General features: G+C 39.1%; 1 protein-coding gene across 2 annotated transcripts in view; it reads left to right on the plus strand.

Annotated features, from left to right (window-relative positions):
• The window catches only part of ST7 (suppression of tumorigenicity 7), a gene marked incomplete at its 5' end in the record, with an annotated part of 142,002 nt that overhangs the window by 112,090 nt on the left and 5,573 nt on the right, over window positions 1–24,339 (plus strand). Inside the window, 4 exons of one of the 2 annotated variants that reach the window (XM_082280763.1) lie at window positions 6,896–6,968; window positions 8,522–8,624; window positions 16,993–17,143; window positions 21,492–21,584. In XM_082280763.1, the coding sequence (XP_082136889.1) occupies window positions 6,896–6,968; window positions 8,522–8,624; window positions 16,993–17,143; window positions 21,492–21,584 (420 nt within the window). Of the gene's footprint in view, window positions 1–6,895; window positions 6,969–8,521; window positions 8,625–16,992; window positions 17,144–20,927; window positions 21,165–21,491; window positions 21,585–24,339 lie in introns of those variants that run through there. The other variant, XM_082280762.1, reaches the window with a different exon arrangement.

Here is a 24,339-nt window from a genome sequence, read left to right on the forward strand (position 1 = left end):
GTGCTTGGACCCATACTTGTTGAGCAAAGAATCTTTGGAGGGTATAGGCAAGAAAAATGCAGAAGCTCCCACTGGCTATGGGCTAACTGCTTTCTTCTAATGCCTTATAACTTAGGAAGTTAAGATAAATTTAAATGAGGCTCATAATAGACCATTGTCTTGTACTAACATGATCATCCTGCCAGATTTCAGACTCTGGCAGTAGACTGTGGCAGAGATTTAAAAAAAGAGAAATATGCAGCTGATTACAAGCAACATTAGTGCTCATCACTGCTGCCAGTCCAGTCTGGAATGTTTTCACCTCATTTTGGAGTCAAATCATTCTAAGCAGAGATCAAAATGTCACCCAGGCCCTCAAGTACTGCCATTCAGTAGTAGTAATGAGTCTGGGAGAGATCTTGGTTGTACTTAGTCTGATTGATGAAATTGGCAGTTAAAGTGCTAACATTAGAGTCTTTCTAGTAGCTCCTTGTATTTCAGTAATTCCTGTGACACTGGTAGAGATCCCGATGTTCTTTATTTTTCCATGTTAAAAAGCATGTAAGTAGAAATGCCAGTTTTTATTCCCCAGGCATCACAGTTTGTTGGCACCTTCTAGTCTTCAATGTAGTTATGAGGTAATAGTCCTGGGAAATAGCAGAACTGTGACAGAACAGGGTATTAAGCCATGCCTTCTCAAATCTCAAGACTAAACTCCAGTGTGAGCTCTACTTTGGCATACTAAAGCACTGATCCCTGATTTTAAACAATACCATGGTAGCACTTTATGTCATGGAAGTTGATAAAACTTGAAGGTGTGTTTCATTTTCTCAAAAGCATCTTACAGAGTCAGAACAAATGAGACTTTCAAAAATAAAGCTCTTATTTCAGCTGTTTGAACACATGCAGTTTCAACCCACACTTTGGTATGGTGTGCGTATGCACTAGGTATGCACACGGACTCAGCAAACACAGGCTTAAGCAGTATAACCCTTACAGTTCATGAGTCTCAGAAGGCCTGTCTCAGGGAGTCTCAGCTCATTTTAGAACTCATCAGCTTCATGTGTTGTAAGATTTATTGGAATATAAAACACTGAACTCATTTATACTTTCCTATCTGCAGTTTCTGTTGGTCCCACTCCTCTGCTTTTTTTTGACTAAGACCAAACCTGATTTATTGTATTTTGATAACATATGAACAAATTATTTCCTTGAGCAGTCTGCTCCCTCCCTGGGCTAAAATATTGGACCACATCATGTGAAATCTCAGCCTCTGCAAGCAGATGCACTGCTTTACCAAAAGTCATGTGTTAAACTGTGTTTATATTATGTACCTGGCAACAGAGCTGATGTCCATACTCATTATTCATGGAAAAAGGGTCTCATTAGTGGAACAGCATGCACTGTTGCTGAGCTACATCATTATGGTTTCAGAGTTCAGTGTCTGTCAATAGAGTGAGGATGACCTAAATACTGTTGAATTCTGAAAATATTTTTTGGCTCTGATTTAACACATATCCATGTTATTTACAGCAGCAATAGTTATGGCTGAGGGAGTTGGTCTGCTTGTAGTGATGCTTAGAGCAACTGATTTATTAATTTCCCTGGGCAGCCAGTTGCTTTGATAGATATTAAGTGATGACCTGGGCACTGTGTGAAAACTCAGACTTTTCTGGCAGTTTAAAGTCAGATTTTGAAAGAATGGATGCTTGTGTATTTAATCTTAGTAATGCAATGGTTCCTCTCTAACCCTGTCCTTGCTTTCATTTTTTAAAAGTACAGAGTTTTCCAGTGAGACTATAAGCCTTCTGGTTTACAGGATGAACACCTTATACAGATTGTTCTCTCACATACCCCTTTGCAGAGAAAGAAAAAGATCATGTTACCATGCCAGAGTCCCAAATACAGAGTTCACTTGAGAAGATATTTTAGAGCAAAGAACACATAGAAAGAAAATGGGGTTTAAATACAGAAGATCTCATTCTGCTCTACACTTTGACACTTCTTTATTTGTTAACAGCTTACTTAGCAGAATCCTACTTTAAATTAGTGTTATATCAAAATGCGGGCCTTCAAAGAAACACTTTAGAAACAGACTTCTTTTTCTTGGAATACTTTTAACTTAGTGAAATCCAAACAGTCAACACAGAGAAATTGCTTTTCTAAAATGTGGCCTATTCAGGACTACTCTTTTCTCTGCCCCCTTCTGTCCAATTTCTTCTTGTCCTTACAGATTATGCATATAAATTCTATTTGTATTGAAGGCAGTCCTTTTGTAGAGAGTTGCTGATTGATGAAGCAGTTGCATGCAGCCTTCAGTTACATTAGCTGTGGTCTGACAGGGATTTTGTAGATAGTTTCATTACTTGTCATGTTTATATTTGACAGTTTGGAGATATTCTACCTGGTGGAGCTAGCTGGGTAGGTGTTCTAAGGGCAAGGAAGAGTTTTCTTTGAAGTTAAAGGTGTAGCAAGTGGCAGTATGGAAGCAGCCATTACCTCATACACAGTCTTTTATAATCATTTTATTTCTTTGAAAGAGGTATCTTAAGAGAGTTCCTCTAAGTTAAGGTTCTACCAAAACCTAATCTACCTTCTCCAAGAGATGCAAATCAAGACCTCCAGTTTGTGTAACAGTAATATCAAGAGAATAGTTTATCTTTGTTCCTATCACATATTTTCCAGCTTCTGCTTGTAAGAACTAATTTCTTTCCTCCATATCAAAATCATTTGTCACTCCAGCTAGGTCTCAGCATCAGTTCTATGTCTGTTTATACCATCTGGTCTCTTTTTTTTGCCATATGATTCTGTGGGGTTTTTTGTTTCTCCTATTTGTGCAAAAGCACAAAAAGACTAAAGTAGTTATAGTAGTCTTGCTCTCTTTAACTTTCTTTAGGTGAAATTATTCCTTCCCCTCCACAGGCATTTAGGATTGAACTCAGTCAAGTTAAAGTGGCTGACACTTGCTTGGTCACTGATATACATGTCAGCAAGAGTGGCACATGAAATGTTTGAAATCAGCAGTTGTAAATCTTTCCATAACTCAACAGTGTAAGTTTTAGTTGTGGTCACGGCAGAGTAAAGACTTCTGGTATGTGCTGGAATGGTCTGCCCATTCTATCGAGGGCCAAAATCCAGCCCTTAACATAGTGGCTGTGTGTGTTGGATTCGGGTGTTTCCCACCACAGAGGAAGAATGCCAGAAGTACAGAGAATCAGAAATGGTTTTTGTAAGCACCATGTTCATTGTTGCGTTCCCTCCAGCATGGTTTCTACTATATTTTGTGGGAAAATGCAGTCAGTGTTTTAATGGGATATCAGATTTTTTTGATAGTGTTTTTCCCCTGATGTTCAGCTCATACTTTTCTTTAATGATTTCCATCATATTAGTCTTGTTTTTAACCATTTGTATCAGCTTAATTCACTTTCTTTCTTAATGTTTGTGTCTTTATAGATGACTGCATCTCTCTTCTGTCATCAGTGATCCAGCCTGCACATATTTATTTGTTAGAGTGCTTTGTCTTTTCCATAAGCAATTCTTCCTATCACCCGTGCAAAATAGGGAATAATTTCTGATTAGTGACTTATATTTTTGCATTTATTAATGACTAAAGCAATTGCAACATGCCTGTCTCTTCATGTTTAGAGCCTTCTGATGACTTGGTAGGGGATGTTGCATCATCCCATATGCTGATTCATAATTTTTTGCTTTAGTTACGATTTATAAGAACAATAGATCCCATGACCATTTTAGATGATATGTGGCATGCTCTGCATATCCATAACATCTTTCCATCAGATCAGTCTCATAAGCAACTGAATAGTAAACGAATAGTAGGAATTCACTTTTCCAACCCTCCCCATACTTGACTGGGGCTTATTAAAAGAAAAGGCTCATAAATTAAGTCTAAATTTTTGTATTCTGTTTAAAGATACAAGCAATAAGAAAGAAGGAGAGCCTTTTTTAGACTGACCCATCAGTTGCTATTAGGCAAAAATGTCCTGATGAATTTGACAACAGAATAGCAGTCACATCTTTCAGCACATTGTGGGAGCTCCGCAAGTAATCACAGGAGGGTGGGAAACAGTGTATGTGAAGATATTTTGCCAGATGGCTCACAGAGCTGAACACAGTCATTTATTAAAACTTTGCTTTGGTTCCTGACAGAGTATGTATCTCCTAGGGCTAGTTTGGACATGATTCCCTTGCTAAATTGGAGTTGTTACCAGGCACAGTTTTTATGCCTCTCTCTAAACTATGAGGGTGCAGCTTTGGAGATGAAGCCTAAATTATATGAGGATTTTAAAGTATTGTAGTAATAGACCAGTGTATAGCAAGACCAAATACTTATGTTCTAATATGTAGCAAACAAAAAGCAAAAGTCTTGTGAAAGCAAGCAGGCATGGACCTATTAGAGCTGTCTCAATTGGACTAGATGATGTCCAGAGCTCGCTTCCAACTCCAACCACTCTGTGATTCTGTGATGAACATGAACATTTGTCTATATTTCTTCCATTGCTAGGGATCTATAAGTATTATCCTCAAACAAGTGCTGCTTGCCCTCTAGGAGCATTGTACTGGAAGAGGCCTCCTGGGTGAATCAGGGCCCCTGCTGTTGCATTCCCTGCATGATACTGCCCCTTCCATGAGCTGAGCAAGCTCCATCTTAGAACTAGTTGGTTTGTCTGCCCCACTATTCTACCGGAAAATCTGCCTCAAATGTTTACTTCACAGAAACTTTCTTTCAATCTCCAGCCTAAATTTAATTCTGAGCTCTTTATTCTTGTGCTGAGGTTGTCCTTTACCTAAGCAACCCTTCTCCTCTCCTAGTGTTCCATGCGGGTCTGCATAGGAAACAGTTGGATCTTCTCTCAGTCTTGATTTCATTTGGTTGATACAAAAACAGCCCAGTCCTGTTTGTTTTTGTTGTTCTTGACCATGGGTGATCAGATTTGAAGACAACGTTCTTTGAGAAATCCCATTTCTTTTGCAGAAAGGACTCACGTGGTGTGTCTGAGCCTTACCTCATCTCACCACATTTCCCTTCTTTACAGATGCCAGCTGTTCATTGTGAATTATCTTGCAATCTATATGCACAGATGTTTCCAGCTCAGGAACACTTACTGCCTACTAAAAGATAGTGGTTTGTGATACTGTATTTTGTTTTAATATGTTTAAAAGGCATTTCTGTTCACTGGAAATAACTTTTAACTCCTGATGTTAAGGAAAACTTGGTATATAGAGGGTTATTGAATGTGTTCAGAAATACTTGCTCTTCCTATCATTGAACATATGCTCATGCCTGTGTCTGTAGCTGTCTTCTATTAGTGGAGTAATTAACATATCTATCATCCAAACTACTTCGCATGCTGTTGATTTTAATTACTTTAGTCGCCACAATTACATACTCCAGTGAAATTATAGTTGCAATATATTATAGGGAAGCCTCCAACAGGAGATGTGCATCTCATACTCGAAGTGCATAAAAAGATAATAGGTAGCCTTTTCCAAGCGCCTCAGTCATTCTGGCAATGTTTTCTGTCTAACAGAACAACATTGTGCCTGGTTGCTTGGTTATTAATAATGAAGGATGGTGACTGCTGAGATGCGACTTGCTTGTCCTCTTTAACTCCCTTTTGGAGCCCTATCTTGCAAGGCACATGAGTTCAGTAAATAACAAGTGTCTGTTAATCCTAAAGTATCCAAGTTATCATGGTAATTTTGTCTTTCTAATCAAGTTTCATGACAAACCAAGGGATAGATAGTTTCTTAGAGCAAAAGTCAGATTAGCCGCTCCTCACTTTTACAGTGGACTTACTTCAGTGCCTTGTGTTTGCTGTGCTGTATTTGCTGCTTGCTCTAAGAAGTTATCAGCGTGTGCAGAAGGGTTTGCAGAATCCAGCATTTAGTGGGTTTGGTTTGTTGTGGTTAGGTTTTTTTTTTTCCATGTAGCTGTAATCTCTAAATTTTAATGCTGGAATATTTCAGTGACAATATGTGACTGCTGGGTAGATTACAGAATCACGGAATCACAGAATAAGCTGATTTGGAAGAGATGCACAAGGATCATTCAGTCCAGCTCTTAGCCCTGCACAGGACATCTCCAAGGGTTACACCATGAGATTAGAAATATGAAAGTCAATTCTCTGTAACAGTGAGAACAAATATATCACTCCAGTCTGTTAAAACAGCATTTCTCTCTACCTTTTGAATGCATTGTGTCAATTTGCTGGTAGAAAACAAGTATAAATTAAGGTAACTAATGGATTAATTCAGGTTTTTGGTTCCTGTGTGTCTCTGGAACAGGATAAAATGGCCAGAGAGTATCTGGTGAATGTGTGTTTTGGTCCAATATTTTCTTAAGAGACAAAACACCTTATTTTACTGTTGATCTTTAACTTCAATCAATCTACTGGTTGGTTGCTTGCAAGTCAAATCCATTATTACTTGAATAGCTGTCTTAACTTGTATAGCTGCCACATACTCATATTAGACAACTGCTTCTCAGTGAAAACATTGAGAGTGAGTAAGATAGCCCTCAGCTATTACCTAGATACTTTGTGAACTATGGAAAAATTCAGGTATGCCAAGTTATCTATACATTTATGTATGGAGTAACAAATTCTTTCGTTATGTCTCTATCATGTCACTCTTTAAATTAGTTCTCTAATGAGCCCAGTTGTTGTTTAAACACCAGTTCCAGTGGTCATTAACACACATTTTAAAGCCTGTATATCAGGTGAAAATTTAAAAATTAATGTGATGTGACAGCGTTAAGTCCCAAGAAGAGAAGTATTCTGAGTTTGCATACTAATTTTGTGTATGTCATGCTTACTCTTAAGTATCAATCAAACACTTTTCTTTCTGCTCACTTTTAAGTTTTCAAGTGTTTTCTTTTTTCCTTTTTTTTCTACAGATATAAGTTTACCAAAATCAGCAACAATATGTTACACAGCTGCATTGCTCAAAGCCAGAGCTGTCTCTGACAAGTAAGTGCTTAAGAACCACTGTCCAGCAAAATTCCTGATTTAACGTAAGATTTTTCTTAGCTGAGCCCACACCCTAACAATCTGCTGGTTTAGCAGGAAAATTAAGACCTGTGGTAAATTGATAAAATTACTTCACATATAAAAAATTTTTAGTGATCAAACATTGCACTTCAGATACTAAGGAAGAAGAAAAGAAGAGAAATAGCATAAATTCAGTTCTTGTTTCAGTTTTATATATACTGTCTGGGTAAGCTTTGGCTTCCTAGATAGTATAGTGAAGGTGCAACTGAAAAGGGTTGTGTGGCTGAACCTCTTCAACTTTGTGTAAACCTGATCACAAAAAGGTAATAACTAAATGTGGATGCACTGGTAACAATGTCATTTTACAAGTGCTGTCAGAAGACTGCTCATCTAAGTAAATAGAGGCAGGTAGATTTAGCATTATTATGTCAGGGATTCTGAGAGGTAGATAACGTTCATATTTTTAGAGACACAAATATCTGTTCATTCCTTTTATGTTTTTCTCTTGGGTCTCAACCTTCCAAGGTGCTGAGCACATCTATTTGATGCCTGTGGACTTGAGAGCACTGGCCCACTGTGAAAGGGTGCTCAGCTCCTTGTGAGATGGAGCTCAAAAATCCCCATTCTGCTCTCAGATGCCTTCACACAAATCCCAAGCAGAGTTGTGTCAGTGCACCTGAGGGTCGAATGCCCCCTAAAGTTGAAAAGCAAGTGGAGTGGAAAGCCATTTTCTTGACTGACATCCTGACAGTTTTTGCTTTTAAAGTGTATGTACACATCAAGATCTAAGTAATTTTCTTTCATTCTTTTTATCCTGTAGATCGCCAGTACCTACTGCAACATCTTTCCTCCCTACACAGCGACTCCAGCTTGGGAGGGCAGGGCTAAGGTTGTCACAGCTTTCCCTGTGGTGTCTGCCTGCCAAGTACAGCTCTGGAGTTAGCCGTGGGGTGTGAGGTGAGAAAGAGATTGCATGGTCTGGTTTTTTATTCACTGGGGCAGATGATTTGCCCACAGTTTGGGCATGCTACCCTCAATGGTGCTGCAGCCAGTAGACCACCTGCTACTGCTGCTGCATCGTGCTTCCATCCCAACCTGACCCAGGGGCATTGGGTTGGGAACCTTCCTAAAACTTCCCTAAACCTGTTTTTAATAGAAACCCTCCAACAATAATTTGGCATTGGTTTTTTGGTCTTGTTTTTTTTTTCTTTTCTTTTATTTTTTTTAATGCAACTTCAGCCTTGAATATGCCCCTAGCAAGGTACCTAGAGCAAATTTAGATTAGTGACAGAGAAGGGACTGTTTGGACTGACTTTCTGCCATGATTAGATACAAACATGCTTTCCGCTTCTGCTGGGATTTTCATTGGCCTTGATGTAATAGATCACTCAGAGTTTCCACTTGCTATGGAAGTTTGGAGAGCATAGGAAAATTACTCAGTTTGGTTACATGGGCCCATGTTCTAGATTCCTTTTCTGACTTTTTCTTACTGGCATTTCTGACCTAATGTGTTTGTTTCTTTGCTTTTGCAGATTTTCTCCAGAGGCTGCCTCAAGGCGAGGGCTGAGTACTGCAGAGATGAATGCAGTAGAAGCTATTCACAGAGCAGTAGAATTTAATCCACATGTGCCAAAAGTGAGTATTGAGAAAACATTGTTGTAGCTGAAATACTGCTGAGGATATAACTCCTGATTTTTGTGTTAGAATAACGAGTGATGTTGTGGAAAAGAGAGCAAACAATGGAAAGGAAAAGAAGCTGATCATATGCACAGTTTTTTCATTTGCAATGTCGCATTCAGGGCTGTGCAACTCGAAACTTCAGCTGAAGTGGATTGCACCAAATGCTGTGCTGCAGGCAGATCATGCATAAAGATAGATTATTATTTGCAAAACAGTCATTAAAGATCTTTTAGTTCAAAGTAGCATATTTTATTTGTTTTGATGATTATATGTAAGAATACGTTTTTGGCATGCTGTACAAAAGAGCCTATCTTTGGAGTTCATGGTGTGCTTCATATAAATTACATTAGTAATTCCTTATGCAGCAACCTGTCATTAAGTTCTGAGAATGCAAAGCTCAGAGATGAAGAATTGCTGAGAACTACAAAGTAAAAAAAATGGATTTATGTTCTAATTTCCATACCTGCTCTCTGGGGCTTGTATCTCAGCAGTAAAATGTTGCCAAGAGGTTGCTAAAGGCTAAAGGAGGATGCTTTTTGGCCATTGGACCTTTTTGGCCTCTGAACTTCACCCCACAAACCTTTGGGCTGCTATTGCCCTTTGAAAGTAAGCATCAGAAAACTGGGATGTGTCAATGTAGGGAGCCTATTCATTAGGTACAGCTGAACACCAAGTCTGGTCAAGATAAGCCCAAACCTTCTTCCCTATGTACACATGGGTTGCAGAAAGTTAATTCTCATGCATTGCAGGAATTAAATGTTTTCTTTGTGAGCTTCGTCTGTTGTGCCAACCACTAAATAGTATGGTGTAGCTGTCTGAAAGTTAGGCTGTTTGCTTAATAAAATCATCTAGATTTCCTCTACAGGCAGTAGAAGGAATGAGCTGTCTTAGTTCTTTAGACAGACTTTTCCTCCTCAATGTGTCTACATTGACTTTTCCAGCGAAAGCCTGATTTTTAGATAACAAAGTTTAGGTGAGATGAGTCCTTTTGTATTATTAGCTAAGCTTCTATTTTTGTCTCGTACTATAAAATGAAAATACTAAATAAAGCTTGATTCCAGGCCTTCTCTGTTTACTTTCTTCCGTGCCAATTGTTCTTGCAACAACACAACCATTTGTATTTCTCTTCTGCCCAGTTGCTTGTTTAATTCTCTAGCCCAGTCCTATTCTGGGTGAACTTTTCTAAATGTTCTACTGAAGCCCAGTTAGAGATCTTGCCAAGGAAAAAGACCAGGTTAGCCTGTCATGAGCAGTCCTTGGAGCCTGTTCCATTTTCCTCACTTATCTCCGTTCTTTTGATAACTGTTTCCATCAAAATCTCTTTTAACAGTTTGCATACTAACACTGCCATATTAACACACAGTGTTTCCATCCTCTTTAAATGAATGGCTTTGCATTTATGTCTCTCATCAGTTACTCTGAGTGGGGATCTTTTTGCTTTAGGTCAGTTTTGCTAGTCTGGCTGTTTCTGGGACTGGTTTATTAGCTGTTCAGGGACAGAGGTAGTTGGTGCATTGGCCTCCACTTCTGTGCATGCTCCTAATGTCCATCCTGCTATTGTCTCCAGGCTCTACACTGCCATTAAACTGAGGCCAAGTCTTAATTTACTACCTTTTCGCTTTTTCTATTTCTGTTTATACTTAAGACCTTGATGTTCTTTAGTTTGACCTCCTTCTCAAAATCTACGTTACTGTAAGTTGTGGCATTTGTCCCATAACTCTGCACTTCCAGACCGCCAAGATCCTGCTTTTCTTGTAGATCAGTACTTTCATTCATCCTTTATGACCTCCTTCTTACTAGCCAGCTTCTGGTTAGGTGGCTGTTCAATAAAAGGCTGAATTTCCTCTCTGACTAGTATGCCCATGAGTGAAATGCAGATTCTATATTATTTTGTCTACTTTTGACTTAAAGAAATTCCAGTCCTCTTCCTCCTTAAGTTCATGTTGTTAGTTGATTCCCTCTGTTTTTCAAAGTCTGACACTCTGAAATTGAAAACCTTTGTGAATCATAAATTACCAGGATAACAAGGTAGTAATAGGAGCAGACTCCAGAGGTTCATTTAGTTCATATTTTAACATTAAAACAGAATAGCCTAATATAGATTAATATACAGCAGTGCTGATTTCACACTCATTCCTTCTGCTATTAGCTAAGGGATATTAAGGTGTGAAACTACGTTTTTGGTTATAATTTTACGCAGTGTGGATATTACACCTCAATTTCCACTCATTTGTTTTTAATGAAATGGGAAGAGTTTTAGCAAGCAGCATCACAAGAAATCTAACAGGGCCACAAAACTAACGTGTGTTCAGAGCTTCTCTAGGATTTAAAAGTTAATGAGTCTTTTGTTCAGAGTGAGGAAGAGATAAACTACAAACGTGACAAATATTTAACGTACTGCACAAAAATTTAGAAGTTAAACAGAGAGGGTTGTATTGCCACTGAAGCTGTAATTCCAGAGGGGTTTGTAGGTACATACTATATCACAAAGAGTACACAATTTGTGGAGTGGTTGGGAAAAAAGGTGTATATATATACACAGACACACAACTTCATCAATTTTATTTATATGTGTTTGGGGCTTCCCTACTTGTATGTAACAGGACTATAAAAAGCTAATGCTGATAAGCTTCCACAGCTGTCTCTGGGACATCTCTCAGTTGTGGAACACCCTTCCTGAACTGATTTGCAGAGCTCTTTCCCTTCATTCAAACTCCTCATGAAAAGCACCCCCCTCCTTTCTGTGATGTATGAGACCAGAGGTATTCATTAAAGAGAAAACAGATGATGGTCTGTATATCTGATTGCTGAAAGTGAGTCAAAAGTATGTCCTACGCACAGTTGTATGGGTTTGGTATGTAAGCCAGGAGCTAAGTTGATTTGAAGAGAGTCTCTGCTGAAGTATGCTGCATTTCAATCAGAAACTTAAATATTGATATTTCTTTAACAAATGTGAGTTTTGTCTATAAACAGTCTCTTAAAAGGATGTAACAAACCATTGAATTAAATGCTTTTAAAGATTCATCTGTTCTCTGCTGCATTCCTTCTCATTTTTTTCTTATTTATTTTGATTTTCTTTAGTAAGAACTGTGTCTGTCCATATGCTTGTGTGGTTTCTAGTAAGTTGTAGTTGCTAATAGAAACAAATAATGCAAACAAATTCATAGACCAGATGGGAAATTAATCTGTTCCACACACCCCATGATATTACAGAGAAACTATTTGAGATATGTTTGAGAGAGTTTTTAGCTCTTCAGTGAGACGGTGATTTGTTATTGTATTTCCAGCAAAAAAGGCCAAACTTCTTAATTGCCATCAATGTAATGAGAATTTGAAAGGTGACCTAAAAGTGGCTTCACTGGGCATGTAGAAACCAGTATTTTGGAACTTTCTTAAGATTTATGCTTTTGGAACTTCCTTAAGCTTTATGCTGTTCATCCCACTGGGAGGAGGAGAGTTCCTGTTCAAACAATGTTAAATTCTGATATTCTGGCCTGGAGGGATGCTGTCACAGGTGCAGGAGTGACTGTTGCCTATTTGTGACCTGAGTTGTAATTTCATAGTTGAATTGCACAGTAGAGGAAAAGAAGGAAACCTGCCTGAGTTAGGTTGATTTATTTTATAAAAGGTCACTGAAGTAATGTGGAATGCTAAAAGCACTCCCAGCAGAAGAGAATTAGGAGCCAGAGAGCTGTCAATATTGTGAAATAAACAATGTATACTCAATCGATTTAAGCAAGAGAAGTATAAATTCCACCCTGTTGCACTTCATGTCTATAGTCTATAGTCTATAGGTTCTATAAGGTCTATAGTCGTTCTCCAAATGCTCTCTAAAAGACATTCCTGTATGTGTACAGAATGGCTGTAGCTGAGCTGTACCTATCACAATGTTATGTAACTGGCCCAGAAGCCCTCTGTAGAAGCACATGAAAACTACTGCTACACTTGTTGTAACTCCCAAATACAGGTCTTCGACAAAAAAAGGTTAGGTTAGAGGGAGAGAAGAGAGTGATCAGAAAAAGAAAAAGAAAAAAAAAAAAAAAAAGAACCCAAAAAAGATTCCAAGCCAGAGCAATGCAGTGGCAAAGGGCTAATTGAGCTATCTCATGATGGCAGAAATCATTGTGCAACTCCAGTATTTGCTTCTAACTTCATTGAGGCTGGGTAATAGAATCAGCAAATCAGAGAAAATGCCAGAATTGGAAAGGACCCACAAGGATCATCAAGTCCAGCTCCCAGCCCTGCACAGCACCATCCCCAAGAGTCACACCATGTGGCCAAGAGCACTGTTCAAAAGCTTATTCTGTCAGGCTTGGTGCTGTGACCACTTCAGTGGGGAGCCAGTTCCAGTGCTCAACACAAGTCCTGTCACTGGCCACAAGAGTGAAGAGATCATTCTGGCTGAAATTTTCTAGGCTGTTTGTTTCTGAGCTGGTTCATTTTTTAAAGGAATGTGGTAAGCCCAGATGGTGACAGCATTCTGTTTCTTGTTCTAGTTAACCTTCTTCATTTGTTCCTGAAAAACAAATGCAGTTGGAGATGTCTTGGTCTTACCATCTAGGTTTCCTCCATGAATGCCTAGCTCTTAGCTAGGTTTCTTATTTAGCCTGTTGTTTGATTCTCCCTCTAAAGTGGAACCATGCTTGGGTTCAGAGCTCTGTCAGGATGACATAGGGCTCCCCTCTTCCCTTTGTGTTCAAAGGATTGCTGAGTTATTGAAGTTTTATTACTTAAATTGTGAAGGTTGTAGTTCAGTCTGAGTGGATGCCAGCAACAGATGCCAGTGTATCAGGAGTTAAGAGTTAACAAGGAGTCTGTCAAGAGATGTAGGTTACTAGTATGAATTTTAGTGGTGTGATTGGATTTTGTGTCCCTGTTAGTCCTGTGACAACAAGGGCTGTGATCTGGAGTAAGGCCTTTGGAGATTTTGGGATATGAATAGTCAGATTCCCACCCTGAAGTTTGGTGGTTGAAGAGAAGAGTGCACCTACCTGGTGTAGTACCTTTGATGAAGCATAATAGCAGCCTCTTGGAAACTACAGTCAGGTGTCTTTAGCTGATTTTTTTCCAGCCGCTGGAGATGTTTGTTGCATGCAGTAGTCCATCAGGACTGTAGTTCACACCTTATATGGGCAGCATGAGGACTGCAGCTCATTGGATGGTTTTTAAAGAAAGATTTTAAATTTTTTTATTGTTTTCATTTGACTGGAATTTGTCTGCTTGTCCAGTATGAAACGTTTCAGGGGGACTGTGTTGGTTTCACAGACAACCTGCTAGAAACCCTGCTAGGTTGCTAGGACTCAGTCCTGCCTCTGAAAGGTCTGGGACCAGTAGCCTGCAGCTACCATAAAATGGGGCTGCCCTTGGCTATGCTATCTCCAGACAGACCCTTAGTCCTGCCAGCAAAACCTCCAGGAACCGGAATGCCCTCTGGGCTCTTCAACTCTCCTTGAAAATACAGCAGTGCACCAATGGATATGATATTCTAGGACATCAAGGCCATCCTAATTTTCATGGACAGTCATATCTCTCCTGCCATAATAATCAAGCCCTACTAACAGCTAGGTAGCTTTTTGGGACCCTTTACTAATGTTCAGAGAAGTTAAGTAGATGGAGGCCTTCAAGTGCTGTCTCCCAAAGCCATTTCTTTGTGTACTTAAGAAATTTTATCTTTTTTGTTTTGGAAAGTGCCTGATGAGAACTGTACGAAGTGTTCCAGACAGGGTCTCTCTGGGGCTGTGTACAGTCAGTGTTCCTGCTGGAAATGCTTCCAGAATAAATTAATTGACAGTTTGTATGTCCAAAAGGTGTGGCTGACATTTATGCATAGAATAAAAACAATTATGAGTCACAAATAGTCTTGAGCCACCTATCAACTCTGTGTGTGGGTCTCCTTGAATATCGCCAAGCCAGGTTATGGATTGTTTGTTTGGGAACGTAGCTGTGATAGAGTAATGAGGGAGGAGTGTTTCACATTTTTGATCTGAGGAACTTTAAAAAATAGTTTCTTTCTGAAACTGAGAAAAATGCAGACTGAAAAGACAACATAACTGAGCGAGGACTAAGCTTGATTTGCAAGTGTCAAGATATATCCTTCCATCTGGTACATCCACTTGATTTCTTTTTGATTGCTGATAACAAGCAGTACATAAGAATCAAAATAACATGTTTTCTTCTTAATGCTCCTAGAAATATGACAATTCTTCCTGGTTTTTCTTTCCCTACAAATAGTGACATGTCATTGGGTTTATTTTTTTTCCCTTTGGTTGAAATATTTGAGTATTGAGAACTTACTTTCTCATTTAATTTTGCAGAAAATATGGAAGTAAGAGTTATGTTCTAAATTAATAAAACAGGTAGAAACCTGCAGCTCTTGCAGCTGTATTCCATTCTGCTCAACAGGTACAGTATGTGTTTTTAAAAGGGTGAGGCATTCATTAGGGCAGTAAATGTTTGCTGTATCTGTGTAAGCCTGGCAGCTCCCTCCCTCTTGTCAGCTCTTCATTCTGTCCTCTCTGTCACCCGTAATCACTTGGACTGCCAACTAAATTGCAGCTTCCTCCATTAATCCACCTGCTCTGTAGCTCTCTCAGATTTTTCTAAAAGGCAGGTATCACACTCATCTACTCCCACTGCTAATTCAGTTTCTCCTCCTTTAATGCTGTTACCTGCATCAGAAACATGTGATTTCTCGCTCCTCTTTGAAGTATTTATCTGTTTCCCAGGGTTGACAGTTCTCTGTTTCAATCATGAGCTCTCCAAATCTTTAACCTGCTTGACAGCTCCTTTAGACAAAGGGGTGACAAACTCTAGGACATCCTGCATGACATTATGCTGTTGGTGCTCATTTTCCTCTGCCCTTTTCTCTTCCTTTCCACAAGGCTGACTTTCAATCCTTATTTCTTTCTTTTGCCTGCTTTTTTGCACCAGCACACCCTGTTCACAGAAGTCAGCATTTATCAGGAGTTGTGCAGGGTTGACACCACCCATGCCTCCCTTTCGCCTCTGGTGCCAGGTTGTCTCCTCATGGGTGCCTGCACTAGGAAGTTGTCAGTCCCTAGGTCCTGCAGTCCTCCTCCTTCCAGACCAGGCTGTAGCACCGGGTAAAATGGAGGGGCTGCACACTCCCTCCTTCTTTGCCAGTGGTTAGCCATAACTTTCCTTTCCCAGCCTTGTGCTGGGGCCTGACTCACCTACTGCCTTTTGTGTTAACTTGAGCAGTCTGGTGGGGAGATCTTGGGCGTCCTGGAAGAGAGCAACAGTTTCCCTGTGCTGTGGAAGAGCGGTCATCACACAGCTGGGAAGTGTTACACTCCTCAGGAGAACTGACAAACAGGAGCTGATTCAGCAGCCTGTTTTCTGTCTGCTGCTCCTTTTCCTGTAAAGGATGCCATCAAGGGGCATATAACAAGGGGTATACCTTTCCCCTCTGCTGTTTCTTTCCCCTCCACTAACGAATGTAGTAACAGCAGTGATGAGATGTCTGCTGAACTGGTGCGAGTTGTCTGTCCAGTTAACTGTTAGTCTAGTTCATGGATTGAAGAGGGAGGAAAAACCACCTGCTTGAATAATGTCTGAGACCTCTGTCTTCTCCTGTGACATGAACCCTCTCTGGTTTTCATCTGCTTCTGCTGGGGGCAAAAGCCAGTTATGGGGAAATTTTCTGTGAAACGTGGTTGTTGGTTTAGTCAGCGGTACTTTTCATTATAGTAACACATTCAACAACTATTTCAAGTAGCAAGCAAATTTCCTGTACTTTTACCCCCACCCCACCATGGAAAAGCAGGCATTTGTTACATTTAGTAACATTTTTAGTTTGTAACTTGTTATTGGCTACTTAGGTGGCTGCCAATCCTGCATGTTCATAGACCTCGCAACCAGTTAAAGGCAATGCAGTAAATGCAGCAACCTATGTGCAAACCATGAGTGCTGTGTTTTTCCTTGTAGGAAGACTTTGTGCATCAAAATGCTTAAAGTCTTCTTTATTTTATTACAAACACTTTTCATTAAAAAAGTCTTGTAATTAAATTCCATTTTCTGATTTGAGCCCTTTTTTTCATCTCCTTCAATAAGAGAGATGTTTCATTTTGAATTTCTCTGTAGTCCCCATACTACTGCTGAAGAGCAGAACCATCTGACAGCATGTCTTAGTCTTTGGGACTTGTCTTCAAGTGCAGTTGGTGATGTTACACATTTGATGAAACACTTATGAGAGAAAGTACTTTAGGGAAATAGACCTTTCAGTGTACATTATAGAATTGCAGTCAGCTTTCTGTGTTTTATATTACTTCTGCAGTAATTGTGCTCTGCTTTTTTATTTCAGTATCTACTAGAAATGAAAAGCCTAATTCTGCCCCCTGAACATATTCTGAAGAGAGGGGACAGTGAAGCAATAGCATATGCTTTCTTTCATCTTCAACACTGGAAAAGAGTAGAGGGGGCATTGAACCTCTTACACTGTACATGGGAAGGCAGTAAGTAATCCTCTTTCTTAAAAAGGAGCTAATTAAATATTTTTATTGAATGTCATGAAAAAAATAATAGTATTTTGTGAAGTATAGTATGTGAGAATTTTGGACACCAGTTACATCCTCACCAGCATTGAAATATTTGAAATTTGAACTGAAAAGACAAACTTCATTTAATGGGAAAAAGGGGTTTGAAGTCTTGTATTGTGTTTGCTGTGTAATACTGAACAAAATTTCCCAGCTTCTTTGAGACACATTTTCTTGTTCATGGATAAGGAGATAATAATTCACCTTCTTTCATTCCAGGGTTGTAGAGATTTTTTTGTCATTATTTGAATGAATAGTTTAAAACTGTGAGTATATTCAGCTTGGACATAAGCAAAAAATATTTTGCAATAAGGGTGGTGAGGCACTGGCACAGGTTGCCCAGAGAAGCTGTGGATACGCCATCCGTCCAAGTGTTCAGGTTGGATGGAGCTTCAAGCAACTTGGTCTAGTGAAAGGTGTCCCTGTTCATGGCAGTGGAGTTGGAACTAGATAACCTTTAAAGGTCTTTTCCAACCCACACTATTTTGTGATTCTGAGAATGCTTTGATATTTGGAAATTATGAGTGTGCCTGATAGACAGGTATATATTAATGTGTAATATAAAGCAATACTGTACTATATGACTTTTTTTAAACTGACAAACGGGAGTGAGTTCAGTGAAGGATTACTGGGATGCATAGGGGACTGGAATATGTGATGTAGGACAAAATGCTGAGGAAGCTGGTTTTGTTCAGCTTGGAGAAGATTTATGGTGGGTGAAGAGATGATCCGTTTGCTGTCTTCTGCCACGCAACAGAGAGATGATGTGGAAGAGAGAGTCATAGTCTTGACAGAATGGCCCAGCATAAAGAGAAGAAGCAATACACACAAGTTCAAACAAGAGAAATTTAATCCAGAGCTAAGATACATATTTTCACAGTGAGAGTGGTGGTGCATTGGAACAGGTTGCTGATAGGCTGTGGGACCTACAGCCCCAGAGACATTCTGAGCTCAGCTTGACATAGTTCTGAGCAATCCGACCTTACTTGGAAATGTCCCTGCCTTGAGTGGGAGGTGGGAGTATATGACCTCCAAAGGTCATCTACTAACTTTCTAATATATCTTATCCTGTCTTTGAGATGTGTTTTTTACCAGGTTTCAGAAAATTTAAAAGTACAATTTATAATCAGCCTTTGTGGACTTTTTTTTGGAGGCAGATTTTTCCTTTATGTAATCTAGTTCCCCTTTTCTGCTCTACTTTATTCTGTTCTTTTTCATCCTCTCCATATGTTATTATACCAACTTCTTTGTGTGTGTGTTTCACGATTTTTTGTCCTCATTTAGCTTTGATGGAAAAGATATTTTGTTACCATGGTAATTCCTATAGGAATGTACTTGATACTTCCAATGTAAAAGTGACTATCTCAGTTACAGTATCAAATGACCTGAACGTGCCTAATTTGCAGTGTAGGCTCCCTGAGGATGCACTGGTTTTATTTCTAGGTGTGCAGAACACCTTGCTCAATAATCCATACCAGTGCTGCCTGGGGTTTGCTCTGCTGCATTGTTCTCTGACACATCTGCTAGCTCTTCTCCTATCATTTCTCCCAGTCTGTTATTTTCTCTGTCATAGGTTCATTCCCAATGGCTTATTTTCAGTGGTTTGCTTTTACATGGTGTTCCTTCTCTTCTGGATTATTGCAGAAGTCCTCTAGCCCAGGGTTCATTATTTCTCTAGTACAAAGCAGTATTTTGCAGGGAATCCTGAACAGATCTTCTTCTGCTTTGTCAGGCTGGGGAGCCCCTAAAGGGTTTATACAAGGACCAGCTTTTGGCACAGGAGTCTGGCTGCCCTGCAGTCTTCCTGCCACTTAGGAAATCAAGTCATCTGTGCCTGAAGGCAGCGTAGGGCATTCTCATCTAACTACATTCCCCTTCTTATTATCTCCACAATCAGCAATCTGAACATGTACTTTATTAGCTAATAGCTGTATAATAGTCTGTAAAGATGTAAATGAGTATCATTGCATAACTTCTGCAGAATAATCCATAATTCATTTTGTACAGTGATTTCAGAAAAATATGAACAGTGCATAAGTCCTCAAAAATTTTGTTCAAATTTTGATCACACATGAAGACAACCAAGGGTTTTAATGGTTTCACAGTGTCTAGTCCAATAATTATAACATTTGGTCCATATCTTGGCATCTCTGCATAACTGTAAGTGAAAACCAGTGAACACATGACAGAGAAATTAAATGTAATTAAATACTAGTTTTAACCAACAGTCTATGTATAATACATGGCCAGTTGCCCTTGCTTCCTTTCTAGGTGTTTGTAGGTATTTTATTTGTAGTACAACTATAAAAGGCCAAGTGCCACCACTGTGTTTGGGCCAGGCTCTCTGTACAGAAGGTCTGCAGTTTCAAGTGTAACCAAATTTCAGAAGTGTCCAAGGTGATGGTTTGTCACTGTTGGTTTCTAAACTTGTGTCAAAATTCCTACTGTTTGCACGAAGAAGAGAAACCTAGGGGTTCCCAAACACTGCAGTTGCTCTTGCAGCAAGTACATGGGTGAGTGGCAAACTGCCTCTGTGCTACCTGAGTCATTTAATGTAAGATAGGATCAGATAATAATGTAGGAGTAAGGCAGAGAAGTACCTACATAGACACAAACTGATCCAGATGAACCAGAGCACTTCCTTGCTAAATAAGGCTGTTTTGCTGTAAATATTCCATAATTGGCATCATGTCAAGGATGACCACTTACATTCAGTAAAATCTATCCAGACATTTTTCACTTGTTTTGTAAAAGCAACATCTTTACCTCCCATTTTATTTTGATTAAAATCTTATTAAAATCTTGATTAAAATATTACTGTGGCTTAGGGTAAGGCAGATGAGGCTTGATTGTCTGTTTCAATATTAAGCCAAATTGGAAGGAACAGCTTGTGTTAGGGGTTTTGAAGAAATGAGCATTGAACATCATTCCACATATGTTTTTGTACAGACACTCAAGTTTGTTGTATGTTAAGATCATACCCAGCCTGGATTATTGTATTTGTACTTGGCTTTTTGGGTTGCTGTGGAGAGGGGTGGTTAATACTGGAAGAGCATTACAGCCCAGGTTGGTTCACAATCTCAGGATCTCTGCCTTCTTCATTGCTTTAAATTCAGCAATCAAGAAAAAATACAATATAATTTCGCAAAAAAATACAGTTAACATCATTTCAAGTGCAGTGTGAACAGCTGAAAATGTTGGGGGACTGTGTATTTAAACCAGTTCTTAAGTTGCCCTGTGAGAAAGAGATAATGGAGTATTATTGTGTGGCAGTGGGCTGTACCTAACAGCTAAAGTGTACAGTGCTTCTAGGACATCTGTTGGGGAAAATATTGCTTCAGTGTCTGATGTTCATAGGAGTAGTGAGAATAACACGTTGATGACATTTTAATAGTGAAAATAATATATAAGATAATGGAAAAGGATGTCTTGATTGCAAAGCTATATTTCAGTCAAGTATTCTGATGTTTCCATAAACCACACTCGGATGGCCTATGACATCAGCACCATCAAGATTTAGTAATCCATTTCCCTCCCTCTCTGTTATTATTTTCAATTTTAAAAAATCATAAGATTAAGTATTATTTAATCCATGACCTGAAGATTTATATTGGAAACCTGACTTGATCCACTGCATTTAGAAAGAATGCATGAGAGGAACCTGGGTTTAATAATTCAGTATTAATCTTTGATTGCCAAATAGAAAATGAAAACATGACTGTGTTGGAAAACTGGTCCTCAGAGCTCATGTCATCTGTGTTACCTGGCTAGCTGGAGTGTGATGGAAAAAGAGTAGTGTATTTTTTCCATGAAAACTTCTATTATGCTTGATGCACAGAAACTGTGAGTATTGCTCTGAATTTACAGGCTTGGCTGGTTATTTTTGTAGGCTATATCTGTTGTATCAGATACACTTCTTTCCCCTGAAATTTAAAAATTCTGCAGCCTAAAAGCCTAAGACAAAATGTGTAAATTTGGCTATGAAATTGGAAGTATAATGGGCTTTGATTATGCAAACATTTTTATATGTCCTTGTAATGTGGTCTCACCTGACATTAGTGAACATTGTCTCAAGAATAAAAATAATAGGAGTCTTTGTGATTAAAAGCTCAATGTAGATTTATATTTTGGCATTTCATTAAGCAATTTATATGCTGTTTGCAACTGAATATAAATGTTTTGCCTATGTTTGTTTTTCAGAATTGCAAGTATACTTACGTATGACTGCCATGCTCACAGTAATTTATGCACTGTGTTTTCTTTTCAGCTTTCAGAATGATCCCCTATCCACTGGAAAAAGGACATCTTTTCTACCCTTACCCTATCTGTACAGAAACTGCAGATAGAGAACTACTACCATGTATGTTCAACCTATTTCTTCTTACCATTGACACCAGAGAATAGTTTACCTGAGTCTTGCAGCACTGATCTCCTTTGATGCCTTTCAGATTGAGTACACTGGATTAGAATAACCAGATTGACAGTGAGCCTCTGGAGCTTCTGTGATGGTTCAAGAGGCAGCTCCTCAGCATAGTTCATAACAATTAGCTGTATTTACTATTTTTGGCAGCTTACGGACAGGGAGAGAGATTACCAAAGAGATACAAATCAGTTAGGTCTTGCTATTCTCTCTTGCCAAGACACTGATCTTTCATTTAGGTTAACATCCCAATCAATCCAACAGCACAGTGTCACAGCCTTGTTAATCTTTGGTAGACAGACTAGCTCCTTAAATTCCAAGGCAAGATCCAACTTGCTTGAGGAGAGCTGGATCATTAATGCAGCTAGTACTCATGACAAATTGTGCTTACATTTTCCAAAAAGCAGTCTTAAACATCAAGAAAGGGTTTTCTTCATGTTATGGTGTGTGTACTGTTATGAAGAGATCAACTTGAAGTCATCTCAGTCAATTTTATGTGGGTTTATGGTGTGTATTAGGAAAGTGCCAACAATGTTCCCAGATACAAAGAGAGATCCAGCCCTCAAGAAGTGTTACAGTCCAAGCTAATGAGACTTACTGCAGTGCATGCAGTGAAGCACAAGAATGCAGAGGAAGAGCCAAAGCAGCCAGTCTTGCAGTTACACTTCATTCCCACATGTGTTCTCTCAGTGGGACTTCGTGAGCACAAGTGGAACACACACAAGTTTGCAGAGTCAGGGCGAAGGAGGCAAATAAAAGTTGATGCAAGGAAGAAGATTCTTCTCTCACCTTCTCTCTCCTGAAGAAGGTATAAAGAGAAATTTGTTCTGGAACAATTAAAATGAAGCCTGCTTCTGCTGGGAAGGCTGGTTTTGAGGGCATTTGCACCCTTTGTAGTCTTTCATTCAGAACCTCTCTGGTTTGGGCTGAAAAATGTGTTGCCTCTTTTTATAAGCCTACATGAGTAAACATTAGGTGAGAATAATGCAGTGAAAATCCACTCTTTGCAAGTCTCTCCTTCACAGCACATTCTTGCTGATATTACGCAGAAATCTTTGGCAACTGACAATATCTCCCCACCCCATTATAATCATCCTAATTATAACAACACCTCTCAGTGCTCTGCTTGCTTTACTCAGAGGGATGCTGAGCTGGGGAGGGTGGAGTGTCAGGAGATTTAGGAATGACAAAGTCATGCAGAATAGCTCAGCATTCTCTATTTAGATGCAAAACTAATCGTTCTTGTCAAACGTTAGAAGCGAGGGACTCCTTAACAGCGTATGCAGACAGTGTGTTCTGCTCTGGCAGTTACAGGAAATGCCTTTCACTGCAAAATCTCCTGGGTTAGAGGAGGGAAGGGTTTAGCATACCATGACAGACACAGGTGGGTTACAGGGGTTTTGTGTACCTGTCCACACCCTTTAATTGTGTATGTTTTATGGGAGAATCAGCTGGAATTATATCAGAACACAACAATCTGATAGGCTTTCCAAATTAAAAATATTAGTTATAAAGCTTTTTCCCTGACTGGATAACAGACTGGAACAGCAGGGTTTAGCCTGTGTGAAAAGGCAGTGCAAGAAAAGCACAAGAGATCCTAGACTTACAAAATCCATGTTCTGGTGTTTCTGATTTCTACATTTATTTTAAATCAAAGAGAAGTTGTAATCTGTCTCTACTTTTGTTTTTTTTAACTGATTGAACTAGCAGACTCGAGAGTCATACATATTTTTAGTTTTTAATATTCTAATTTAAACTCTTACGAGTTCTTGCTTTTGGTTTTGAGAACCACTCCACTCTGGATGAATGCAATCACGAATATTATCCTGCCATGTTGCTGAATTACCCTGTGCTTATGTTGTCTGCAAGTACAATGAGATGAGAGCTGATCACCAAAGTAGGCAAAATGGAAGAGTAATGTTTCATATATATGAATAGCCATAGGATTTGAGTGTATGGGAAGCCTTGAGGTTGGTCCTATATGAGAAAAAATGTTTCAAAGTTTGCGTTTATCTTGACTGTAGCTCTGAACTATAGACTGGAGTGAAACAGACAGGTAAGAGTTCACCCGACCTTTTGTCAACCCAGACAAATTTTCATCTTGAATCTGAGCTGCCATAAAAGTTTAAGGGATATATCCTTTTGGTAAAATACTCATTATCCTCTTCTAACCCTTTTAGTCATCTTGGTGCTGCTTTTTCCAAAGTCCAGTGAAGGATTTTTTTATATCAGAGCCAAGGAAATTTCTGTATTCCTATCAGTGTATATTAACAAACATCTTAAAAATTCACTGTTAATTTAATTTCCAGGTTTTAAAATACATGCTTTTATGTCCTACTTTTAGGATAATTTTTCTTGGCTCTGCAGATTAAACACTCAGAATTTACATTTACAAAGGCTGTAGTTCTACAGCCTGCTTTAACCGGTCTGCAGCAATGTTTCTGTATGGCTCTGCTGCTCCCGGGCACGTTTCTGCACTCTCTGTGTATCAGCATTAGTAAACATGCAGCCATGGGGTTAGTTTATGATTACATTTTAAAAATTGATGTTTATTTCTAAGCCTGTTTTCTGGGATTAGCTGTTGCACAGCTGCGCTATAGTTAATGCTCACACAAGGAAGGCAAAAGTAATGTGTACATAGCACCAGAGTAAACCAGAAACCTGATCTTTAGAGAGAATTACTTGGTGGAGATGA

Source organism: Coloeus monedula (genome assembly GCF_965178545.1).
Source record: "Coloeus monedula genome assembly, chromosome: 4".
Taxonomy (NCBI): Eukaryota; Metazoa; Chordata; class Aves; order Passeriformes; family Corvidae; genus Coloeus; species Coloeus monedula.